Here is a 12641-nt window from a genome sequence, read left to right on the forward strand (position 1 = left end):
GGAACAGGGGGAAAAGCTCTGAGTCAGGGCTACTTTTTAAAAAACACATAGATTGTAAAAGCCCCAGCCTGGGATGTCCTCATCATCAGGACTCACACCCACATCAAAGCTCTAGTTTTGGATTGGATATGGATCCTCAGTCAGGAACTCGGGTCCAGGAGAGGGAAGACAGAGGCAAAAGGATGGGTCAGGGAGTGGGTTCAGCTGGGTCAGGAAGGGCAAAGTAAAATAAAATTTATTTAGTGTCACATGTAGGCTTACATTAACAACGTAATGAAGTTACTGCGAAAATCCCCTAGTCACCACACTCTGGCGTCTGTTCGGGTACACTGAAGGAGAATTTAGCATGGCCAATGCACCTAACCCTCACATCTTTAATCTGTGGGAGGAAACTGGAGCACCCGGAGGAAACTCACACTGACATGGGGAGACTATGCGGATTCCGCACAAACAGTGACCTGAGCCAGGAATCGAACCCAGCTCCCAGGAGCTGTGAGGCAGCAGTGCTAACCACTGTGCGTGCCCGGTCAGAGAGGTGTGTGGAGAATCTGCATTAATCAGCAGGATTAGAGAGTGGGGGTTCAGGAAGTAGGATCCAGCCTGAGTTTTTTTAAACTCATTTTATTTTTAAAATTATTTCATTTATCAATATAGGAATTTCAGAGTGTAAAATATTTCAACTTAGAGGATATAATGTTTTAATATCTTCTTCTGATAAGGAAGAACTTAATTACAATTTTGACATTGATTCCCATTGGAACCAGAGTTTCACTTAAAGAGCGGCATTCTCCAGTTTTGTATGTGACGGGACTCGCTGCGAGTGAGAACGGAAAATTTGGCGTTCCGCCCAAAATTCCATTCACTTTTAGCACCACCGGAGGATGGAAAATTTTGGCCAAAGTTGTGATTTTGAGATACACAACTTGAAGTGAGAACTGAATGCATGTCCCCAAACTGACATTGCACGTGTGTATGTCTTCCTCTATTTCAATGGAGGTAGAATTATTTTATGTGAAACGTGTTAGCATTTAAAGTTAGCGGATAAAAGTCCTACACATAAATATGTTGTCTATTCCTACGTACATTTTGCACAGTCTAATCTCAAGGCCTAAGTAAATCGTGTTGACAATAGTTATGTTGTTTCAGGCGGAGAGGAGAGCAGAAGAGGATAGACAATTGGCTACAGAGCTTGCTGCACATGCGCCTGATTTTGTCCTTGGACTGAGACACCACACAGTCTGGGAGAAGATGAGTGTTAGTCTTTCCTGCGTTATCCAAGGAGCACCTTCTCCTCAGGTCAAATGGTACAAAAAGTTAAAACAACATTGCAATCTCACAAAATCCAAGAGCTCTGGAATATAATCTGATTGCTATTAATATTAAATATAAGAGACATTATCTGAGAATACTCTGGGTGGATGATGGAATGCTTAGAAAGAGTCAGCATTACATAACTCGACAAACAGATTCTCTTCTTGATTTTAATATAATGGAAAATTCTAGAAATAATCAGTAGGTCTGGCAGCATCTGTGGAGTTCATGTTTTTGGACTGTGACCTTTCCCATGAGAAAGATTAACTCGTTTCTCTTTGCACAGATGCCACCTGACCTGCTGAGTATTTCCCGCACACACACACTGGGCAGGGAGTCAGAGGCTGCTAATTCATGCTCAGCAGCACCACTGAGTAGGCTGTGGCTGCTACAGAAGGACATGATGTGGAGATGCCGGCGTTGGACTGGGGTAAACACAGTAAGAAGTCTCATAACACCAGGTTAAAGTCCAACAGGTTTTTTTGGTAGCACAAGCCACTAGCTTTTGGAGCACTGCTCCTTCATCAGGTGAGTGACAGTTCTATTCACAAACAGGTATGCTGACAGACTCACCCTCCCCCCCAATTCTCCATTCCAACCAGTAGCAGGGTGGGCATGGCCGGGATTGGAGAACCCTGCACACTATGCCTATCCTTTGCAAAGCCACCTGCTCTTCCTTTTGTTCTCAGGTGTTAAACCTGGCCTGTGGATATCGATAGGACTTGACCTGGGCCCCCTTTCCCCATGACAACCAAGTCACATCAACCAACCGCTGGACAGAACTAGCAGGATGTCATACATTCCCTTTATATTGAATTTAAGGAGACAATGAGTTTCTCATTGTTAACAAATGTTGCATTGTTACATTTTGCCAAAAGTAAAGCTTTGCTTCACAGAGTTCCTGTGTATGGATTTTAATAAATCGATCATCATTCCTTCAGGTACAAGGATGGAGCTTTGATTCAACCAGAAAATGTTCCCGGCAAATACATAATTGAGAATAAAATTGGTTTACAGATTCTTGAGATTCGTAGGTAAGATATCTTTGTTTTTGAGAATCTATGGTAATTATTGCTTATTTTGCATACAACTATATATATATAAAACTAATAAAAAATGATGAAGAATAATGATGACGGACCTTTATATTTTAATTGTCAGCTTTCTTAATGACCCTCACCCTGGAACAGAATATTCACTGTTTTCATTTAGAATTATCTGCAGTATAATATATTTACAATCACCAACGCCAGAATTTTATCGCCTCGCCCACAATGGGAATCAGAGTAGTCGAGGAGTGGACAATGGGCAGCACAGTGGTTGGCACTATTGCCTCACCGTGCCAGGGACCCAGGTTCAATTCCGGCTTCGGGTGACTGTCTGTTAACAGTTTGCACATTCTAACCGTGTCTGCATGGGTTTCCTCCAGTTTCCTCCCACACTCCAACAATGTGCAGGTTAGGTGGATTGGCCATACTCAATTGCCCCTTAGTACCGGGGGACTAGCAGGGCAAATATGTGGGATTACAGGGATAGGACTTGGGCAGGATTGTTGTCGGTGCAGGCTCAATGGGCCGAATGGCCTCCTTCTGCATTGTAGGGATTCTATAATGGGAAGGCCTGTTGACCTTGGTGGGGATGAGTGAGGCTGTAATCTTTGTTGTGATAGCAAATGCAGAAATTGCATTTGAATATATTTCCCAATTAAAAATAGAACACAGAGTGATTTCTATCCTTGAGTGTTTGTTAAAGCACAAAGTGAGCTATGATTTGTAACAATGCCTTTGACATATGATCCAATGGAAACATAAAGTAGGACATGTTCATGCTATGGATAACTGCTTTGGGATGGTGAAGAAGAAAAAAACTATACCATCGTTTTTAACTGGTTAAAGTCCAGCAGGTTTATTTGGTATCATGAGTTTTCGGAGTCTGCTCCTTCATCAGTGTTCCGAAAGCTCGTGATACCAAATAAACCTGTTGGACTTTAACCAGCTGTTGTGAGACTTCTTACTGTGCCCACCCCAATCCAACACCAGCATCTCCACATCATAGTTTTTAATTGTTTTAGACCATAAGACCATAAGGTATAGGAGCATATTTAAGCCATTCGACCCATCGCGTCTACCCCACCATTCAATCATGACTGATATGATTCTCAAACACATTCTCCTGCCTTTCCCCCAATAACCCTGATCCCCTTATTAATCAAGAACCTATCCATCTCTGTCTTAAAGACATTCAATGACCTGGCCACAGATTCACCACTCTCTGGTTGAAGAGATTCCTCCTCATCTCTTTAGTGTAGCGTTCCTTCACTCTGGGGTTGTGCTCTTGAGTTCCATCTCTCCTACTAGTGGAAACATCCCAACGGTAATGGGTCTCAGATCAGTGAGCACAGAATTTAATGGAGCAGAACTTCCAACTTCAGACAGAGTTGCTGGAAATGTGAACTGATCATTTGCTACTTACAGCACCTAGACTCCACAATCTGAATGAGACAGCAATGAAGAATTAAACCAGATTAGTGAAGTGTGACCCTGAAAACCTCCTCGCTCCATGAGACGGGATTCCTGATTGTGCCATTACCAACACAAGTATTTATCCCAGTGACTTTTCACGGGCTTTGTGTAGGATTTGGGACAGGATCAGGTTGAGGGGGTACCAGGAGGAAAAATCTTGCAACCAATGAACTTCCAGAGGTGCAGCAGAGTTCCTGGAATTTTTAGGTAATGATTTTCAAATGATCTCTGATTGGACCAGCTTTTTGATGCCCAGTCTTGTAAGAATTTACAATGAGTTTATTCGAATGGACAGATGTTATAAACAAACAGAATACCTCAGCAAGTTGTTAGATTCTGACAATAATTAATAGTCCATTTAGAAGCCAATAAGCAGTGTGAACTACAAATAAACTGACCTATTTTCTTACCAGATGCAGCCCAGAGGACTCTGGTGAATACTCTGCAGTAGCTACCAATGCTCATGGGGAAGCATCATCTTACACTACAGTCATTGTGAACAGTAAGTCTCGCCTGTTTGTCAATGAGCAGTTTCAGCAATTTTAACTCAGTGGCAAAATCTAAAGATCTTTCGGAGTAATGAGGGAATGGAATCTGACAGACTATCCATTCACCTAACAGTAATTTGTCTAGATTTTTACTCAAGTTTTTGGAAAAATAAACTTTCAAATTGTCCCAAGTCAAATGATATGAATTTGCGGTCCTCGGTCTGTTAGATTTTTAGCTGTTGTTTATCAGAAACTTGCGTGACCAGTAAGAACTCGGTACGCCTCAGCAGTTCCCCTTTGTCTGTGATTTTGTTTCCATCTCTCACAATGTTGTTCAGTTTCTGCTGTGGATGGATGCTGGGTGGCTGATGTTAAATTACTTGTTGGCTTTATCAAAGAGGGGGATTGGTGCAGCAGAATGCTGTACCTTCACGTTCAGTTGCGAACATGGGATGGCTGAGGTCCCACCACGAGGGCTGAGAGCAAGAGGCAATCCCAGTTACAAGACACGCGAGGCATATTCCCAATGGCAACCAATTAAATGGCCACCGTCAGAGCTGCCAACCCTATCAAGGAAACCGGCCTACCCCCAAAAGCTGCTGGACCAATCGGAGGGTCAGTCCTTCAGCAGCCATGCTGGCCAATCTGAGGCTGGGCACCCTCATAGGCTGGTGAGTGAGTGAGGGAGCTGAGGCCTTGGCAGTTAAGTGATCAGGGTGGATGGGTGATCAGGGAATATAGGATCATGGCCACGCCAGCAGCCATTGTTCTCATGGACCCCTTCCATAGGCTACGGGTTACCCAAACATGATGTCTTCCCTCCTCTCCTCCTCCCTCCACCAAAGCCGACTGCCAGTAGGTTTCATTGAATGGTCCCCAATATGGCAGCAGACCCCTTAACCTGGGGAAGTGTCTGCAGAGGCAGGGAGGGCACCACCTTGCCTGGACATTTACATGGTTCAGTTGGGTTCTCAGTGGGCAGCACACCTGCCATCTCTTCTACTTTTGGAAAATTAATTCGGTAACAGGGAGATGTGGGGCATGTTAGCCAACACCTTCCCACTTTGTTTTTCCAATCTTTCCGTCTCCCAGCCCAATATGAACAGGTTGGGAAAATGCAGGCTACAGACCTCAGTATCACCCTGTGAGTGGAATTGTTCTGGATGGAGAGCTCCACAGGTTGCTGCATGGTTTACAACCAAAACAAATGATTCTGCACTGGCCCAATTCATACTGCCCCGACATAAAGACAAAATTATTCGAGACCCTTTATGAGAAGCTTTCTTGTTTTTGCCAATTCTGAGCTGAACTGGTATTACTGTCAGATATACCAACGTAGAATCGGCACCAAAGATTGGTAGTTGCCCTCTTCAGATTTACAATACTGTAATAGAGGAGGTTGATTCCCCCCTCCCCTCTGAGAACTAACACTGAAACAGCCAAAGAGGAATACCTCGTCCTGTAGTCTGTAACAAGTAAGTGGTGTGACCTGCTCTTCAGCAACTTCTAGTCATTAAATAAAAATAAATCCCTGACACTCACTCTAAAATCAACACACAATTTATTTATCGCACTAACAGTGAGCAAATTAACAGTGAATAAATCTCTTTTAACTGTTAACCACTCCCAAATAAAACAAGATTCTAATGGAATGCTGTTCAAACAAATACAATTCCTGCTCATTAACAAAATAGAATTTAGTCACTTCCTAAATTACAACCAGGTTTTGTGTCTTCTGGAATATTCTGGGCTTTCTCTGTTGATTCTTCTGCCTGGAACTTCTTTCTTCTTTGGTACATTGGCTATCAAGATGGTGATTTCCCTAAGAAAGAGATGAAGCTATGAGAGCCAGTGATTCTCTCTCTCACAAGAGAGAGCAGAGAACTGTTAGCTCTGACAGGTGACAGTTGCTCTACCTGTTTGTCCCACTGCCCCCTTCTTTTATACCCATGATGACATATCAATATTTCCTACAATAGGATTGGTTCTCAGTTGTCAAAACCATTATATTTAAATTTAATAAGTTTTTGGTATCTAAGCACCTGATTCAAATAGATTGGCTAAATTCAAGAAAATTCAAAAGCTTGTTGTCTTGGTAAAACTGCTGCTTGGCCTTTCAACTCAAATATTTCAGTTTGGGCTCTCTGTGTACTTGCAGTTTATAATTTTACAATTTTACAAAGACCAAATTCTACTTCTTACCTCTCAATCTACAATTGCCCTCCCCAACTTTGCAACAATACTCACTCAATCTTTCAGCTAAAACTTCTTGTCCAATCTTGTCTCAGCTCCAGAGGAACTCTCCCCAAAGATCCCTGATTTCTTGAAACTTCCTTGATGAAAACAGTAGATTTTACCCCAGGGAAATTGGCAATTCTCCACCTAATGTTCCAGTATTTTGAAGCACCGTGCAGTCACTTGTGAATTTATTGTGGTTTTGTTTTCTGGTGTGATTCTGCCTCTTGCAGAACTATTTCCTCAGAGTACAGAAATTACTAACTGTGTATGATGTACATCCCACACGCTATAGTGAAAAGGCAGAACATTGAAAACAAAACTAGAGAAGTGAAACCAAAAACAATATTTTAGATATAAAATATTTTGCATTTCTGCAGCTTTCTCTCCCGTGTTTGAACTGCTGCTGATATCTTCCTAGACTTTGCTGCACTCAGTAAATGAATAGTATGGCCTGTACCTTCTGCCAAGTGACAATCTTTGTCAGATTGCCACTCTCGACACACTTACCCTCGCTGTAATTGCACAGCTCCTGTTTCACCCAGCCTTGCAGCACGCCCCAGGCAAAGTCAGTGCAGAATAATTGGGGCACAAAGAGGTAAATAACACCCCTTCTTACAGTAATAGCTGCCGTAGAGCGGACGCTGAAAGGGACAAGGGAGCACTGGGAAGTGGCTTGGGAGGTGGAGCAGTTGGGGGAGTGTGGATGTTGGACTGGGAGGGAGGGTTAGAAGGGAATCGGATTGAGGTAGGGGATTGGAGTCATAGAGCTTGGGGGGAGGGAGGGAGTCAGATTGGAGCTGGAGAGGTGATTGGGCTCAGAGTGAGGGAACCAGACCAGGAGGGACTTGGAGGTTAGATAGTTCCTCTGGAGTTAGAAGGGATTTTTTTCCTTCTAACTCTTTCAGAGTAACTATCAGGGTAAAACAGTACCATCTGAGAGAGAGTTGAGAGCTGTGAGCTGTTAATTCTGGAGGGTGGTGGTTATTTGTGCATGAGTTGCAAAAACCCAGCTTGCAGGTGCAGCAGGTGGTCAGGAAGGCGAATGGGATGCTGGCCTTCATAGCGAGGGGGATTGAATATAAAAGTAGGGAGGTCTTGCTGCAGCTGTATAGGGCATTGGTGAAGCCGCAGCTGGAGTACTGTGTGCAGTTTTGGTCGCTGCACTTGCACAAGGACGTTTTGGCCTTGGAGGGAGTGCAGAGGAGGTTTACTAGACTGATGCCGGAGTTGAGGGGGTTGAGCTATGAGGAGAGGCTGAATAAACTGGGCTTGTACTCGTTAGAGTTTAGAAGAATGAGGGGAGATCTCATTGAGACGTATAAGATGATGAATGGGATGGATAGGATAGAGGTGGAGAGGTTCTTCCCGCTCAAAAAGGACAGTAGGACTAGGGGGCACAGCCTCAAGATAAAGGGGGGGGCGGTTTAGAACGGAGTTGAGGAGGAACTTCTTCACTCAAAGGGTGGTGAATCTCTGGAATTCTCTGCCCATTGAAGTGGTGGAGGCTGCCTCGATAAATACTTTTAAGACGCGGGTTGATGGGTTTTTGATAAGCGAGGGGATTAAGGGTTATGGGGAGAGGGCGGGAATGTGGAATTGAGCCACGACAGATCAGCCATGATCTTATTGAATGGCGGGGCAGGCTCGAGGGGCTAGATGGCCTACTCCTGCTCCTATTTCTTATGTTCTTATGTTCTTTGTCCCACTGCCCCCTTCTTTTATACCCGTGATGACATATCAATATTTCCCACAATAGAATTGGTCCGAAGTTGTCAAAACCATTAGATTTAAATTTAATAGGTTTTTGGTATCTAAGTTCCTGATTCAAATTGATTGGCTAAATTCAAGGTTTGAGTGAAGGAGGACTTTATTAAAAAAGATGCTGAAGATTTACCTTGATGAAGCAGAGAGAAGACAACCTGGCACAGACATGAACTTTAAACTCAAGGCTGGCGTAACGTCAAATCACTCCTGTCAGGTGGTCATAATCTTTCTAGTGATTTAACAAAATTTTGCATTTTAAGAGTGTTACTGTAACAAATCATCTAAAATCAACAATAATATAAAAGCAAAATACTGAAGATGCTGGCGATCTGAAATAAAAACAAAAACTACGAGAAAAATCAGCAGATTTGGCAGGATCTTTGGAGACAAAAACAGAGTTAAGGATTTGAGTGCAAATATCATTTTTTAATGGAACTGATCCGAGGAAAATATGATGGGTTTTATGCTATGAATGTGTGTGTGTGTGTGTGTGTGTGTGTCTGTGTGTGTGTGTGTGTCTGTGTGTGTGTGTGTGTATATGTGTGTGTGTGTGTATGTGTGTGTGTGTGTGTGTGCGCATGCGTGTACGTGTATATGTGTGTGTGTGTGTGTATATGTGTGTGTGTGTGTATATATGTGTGTGTGTGTGTATATATGTGTGTGTGTGTGTATATATGTGTGTGCGTGTGTGTATATATGTGTATATGTGTGTGTGTGTGCACGCATGCGTGTACGTGTATATGTGTGTGTGTGTGTGTATGTGTGTGTACGTGTGTGTGTATGTGTCTGTGTATGGGGAGTGAGGGTATGGGAGTGGGTGGAGAAAGAAGGGAAGGACAGAGTTGGTTTACAGGAAGGTTTTAAATTACAAAGATATCATGGAACTAAAAGCAAACAGAGTAAGAATAGTAAAGGATGGAAACATTGGTCCAGGGTAGGTGTCAATAACAGCCACAAAATCCATCAACTGAACAATAATTAGCAAGTGACTAATATGCTAAACTGCAGAAATGTTATCCCCTTAACTTCTTAATACAACTGAAAACATCATGTTTAAACATTACAGCAGCCTTGAGTTTAAAGTTCAATTCCTCATATCTGTCTTCTCTCTGCTTCATCAAGGTCAATCTTCCAGTGTCTTTTTAAACAAAGCTCTCCTTCACTCAAACCTTTCACATTGCAACGTCCCCTCTGGCGATTCTTGGTCTTTCACTCTTCACCAACTTTGTTTTTTTGAAGATGGGTTCCATCCTTACCAGCATCCTGCATGGTTTTTATCTCCAAAAGCACTCCTATTCTTCTATTTGGCATAGCAGTATCTGTTAGGATCTTCTTCCCCCAAAATCTTTTACCCAGAATGACTCTGTGCATTTGCACATAGCAAAGTATGGTTGGTATCAATGGGTGCTATTCTGATTGGCGGTTGGTGACTAGTGGAGTGCCGCAGGGATCGGTGCTGGGGCCTCAACTATTTACCATTTATATAGATGATCTGGAGGAGGGGGCTGAGTGTAGGGTGACGAAATTTGCTGATAACACGAAGATGAGTGGAAAAGCAAATTGTGCGGAGGGTGTGGAAAGTCTGCAGAGGGATCTGGATAGGCTGAGCGAGTGGGCGAGGACCTGGCAGATGGAGTACAATGTTAGCAAGTGTGAGGTTATCCACTTTGGCAGGAATAATAGTAGGAGGGATTACTATTTAAAGGGCGAAAAGCTGCAGCATGCTACGGTGTAGAGGGACCTGGGGGTCCTTGTGCATGAGTCGCAAAAACCCAGTCTGCAGGTGCAGCAGGTGATCAAGAAGGCAAATGGGATGCTGGCCTTTATAGCAAGGGGGATAGAATATAAAAGTAGGGAGGTCTTGCTGCAACTGTACAGGGCACTGGTGAGGCCGCAGCTGGAGTACTGTGTGCAGTTTTGGTCGCCGCACTTTTGCAAGGGTATTTTGGCCTTGGAGGGAGTGCAGAGGAGGTTCACTAGGCTGGTACCGGAGATGAGGGGGTTGAACTATGAAGAGAGGCTGAATAGACTGGGTCTGTACTCGTTGGAGTTTAGAAGGATGAGGGGGGATCTTATAGAGACGTATAAGTTAATGAAGGGGATGGATAGGGTAGAGGTAGAGAGATTCTTCCCACTCAGAAAGGACAGCAGGACTAGAGGGCACAGCCTCAAGATAAGGGGGGGGGCAGTTTAGAATAGAGTTGAGGAGGAACTTCTTCACTCAAAGGGTGGTGAATCTCTGGAATTCTCTGCCCGTTGAAGTGGTGGAGGCTACCTCGCTAAATATATTTAAGTCACGGGTAGGTAGGTTTTTGGTAGGCAAGGGAATTAAGGGTTATGGGGAGAAAGCGGGAAAGTGGAACTGAGCCACTTCAGATCAGCCATGATCTTACTGAATGGTGGGGCAGGCTCGAAGAGCTAGATGGCCGACTCCTGCTCCTATTTCTTATGTTCTTAAGGCGAGTTGTCTGCTCCTTCGCACAGCAATGAAATAACCTGGGGCTTTTTCTGGGCAAAGCTCAGTATAACTTTACACCATCCCCTTCTCCCCCCTCCATTCCTGGCCATTCTATTTTATCTTAAATTAGAAGAAACAGTTTAAAACATAAATATCTTATAAAGTCCAGCGATCATTACACCCACATGTTTGACTTGCCCTTGTCTATTTAATTGCTCTCATATTTTTGCTTGATAAGTTGTTGGAAATGCCAGATTGAAACAGAATGGCACAATCTTCAGGGCCTCTTGGATCTGAGTGAATGAGACCAGGGATTGTTACTCTCCTTAACGAATCAAACTGAAGGACTGTGAAACCAAAAATGTTCGGACTGTGAAGGAATTATAAATTACAGTGGGTGAATTAATATCAAATCAGGAAAGAGAAATAAAGAGGGAAGGAAAGACTGGAGTAAAGGAGATAAAATATAAAGAAAACATAAAAAGATTTATTTAATTTAAAACGTTTTAAAAATCCTTACTAATAATTAAAATCTGAAGGAATAAGATTGTACATTAACAATTGTTAATTTTCAGTGCCAGAGAGGTTGACTTGCAATAATTAACAATTATCATATTGTTACAAGGGTTAGACTTGAAATTCCTTAACTTAACTTTCTTTTGTGAGTTAGTTCAAATCTACTGTGCAAATACAGGGATATTTACACTGTTCAATGCAATTCAGTGAGGAGCCAGTCAGTGAATTCTCATTAAGCAAAGCTATTGGTGAAAAGACAAAACTCAAACAGCAACTTTCTGATTTCCAAATGAAAACACCTGTGATATTTGTACATAGTTAATATTGAGCCGTTCGCCTCCCCATTATTTTGGCAGCCGGTTCAGGGTCGATATCTACATATTTACCAAAAATCCTTCAACTTGTGTGTTTTTGATCATTCACAGGGCAGCAAGGCTCAGATTCAGGAGGTGACTCTCTCAAGCTGGAATGTAAGTAACCTATGGATTTTCTTCCCTTCAGAGGCGGGGAGGCGATAGCCTAGTGGCATTATCACCAAACTATTAATCCAGAAACTCAGCTAATGTTCTGGGGACCTGGCTTCAATCCCCACCACTGCAAATAGAACATAGAACATAGAACACTACAGCACAAACAGGCCCTTCGGCCCACGAGTTGCGCCGATCACAAATCGTGGAATTCCACCACAAATGGTGGAATTTGAATTCAATAATGAAAAGAAACTGGAATTAAGAATTTATGATGACCATGAAGCCATTGTCAATTGTTAGAAAATCCCATCTGGTTCACTCATGTCCTTTAGGGAAGGAAATCTGCCATCCTTACCCAGTCTGGCCTACATGTGACCCCAGAGCCACAGCAATGTGGTTTACTCTTAATTACCCTCTGAAATAGCCTATCTGGCCACTCAGCTCAAGAGCAACTAGGAATGGGCAATAAATGTTGGCCAGCCAGCAACACCCATGTCCCACGAATGGATAAAAAAAAATTAACCATAGTTAACTCTTTCAGCAATGGCCATTACTATGATACTGGAAGCCAGGACTATTATGATTCAGTTTGAATTTGTTTTGTTCTGATCGCTCAGCATGCTTTGTGTTATATAATCACAGACTAAAGTACAAAAGGCAATTTATATGTTATTGCAAATTCTTGTCAGATAAATTAACATTGTGCAACATTTTTAAATTAATTCATTTATTTTTCTCTCACCTTCCCCATTGACTGGTTTTTGTAGTCACATAGACAGTTAGTCCACTTATACTAGTTCTTTCTTTCTTAACTGTGTTAGCCCAGCATTTTCAGTTTGTTGGTTTATCTAATCATTGAAAGGTAATTTAATTC

At 42.7% G+C, this 12641-nt stretch overlaps 1 protein-coding gene across 1 annotated transcript in view; it reads left to right on the forward strand.

Moving 5' to 3' along the window:
* The window catches only part of myom3 (myomesin 3), a 103954-nt gene that overhangs the window by 12722 nt on the left and 78591 nt on the right, over window positions 1-12641 (forward strand). The window contains exons 4-7 of the mRNA XM_080211194.1: window positions 1147-1304; window positions 2253-2345; window positions 4247-4335; window positions 11723-11767. Of these exons, the coding sequence (XP_080067320.1) occupies window positions 1147-1304; window positions 2253-2345; window positions 4247-4335; window positions 11723-11767 (385 nt within the window). The remainder of the gene's footprint in view (window positions 1-1146; window positions 1305-2252; window positions 2346-4246; window positions 4336-11722; window positions 11768-12641) is intronic.

This window comes from Carcharhinus amblyrhynchos, chromosome 24, assembly GCF_965287045.1.
Source record: "Carcharhinus amblyrhynchos chromosome 24, sCarAmb.v2.hapA, whole genome shotgun sequence".
Classification (NCBI taxonomy): domain Eukaryota; kingdom Metazoa; phylum Chordata; class Chondrichthyes; order Carcharhiniformes; family Carcharhinidae; genus Carcharhinus; species Carcharhinus amblyrhynchos.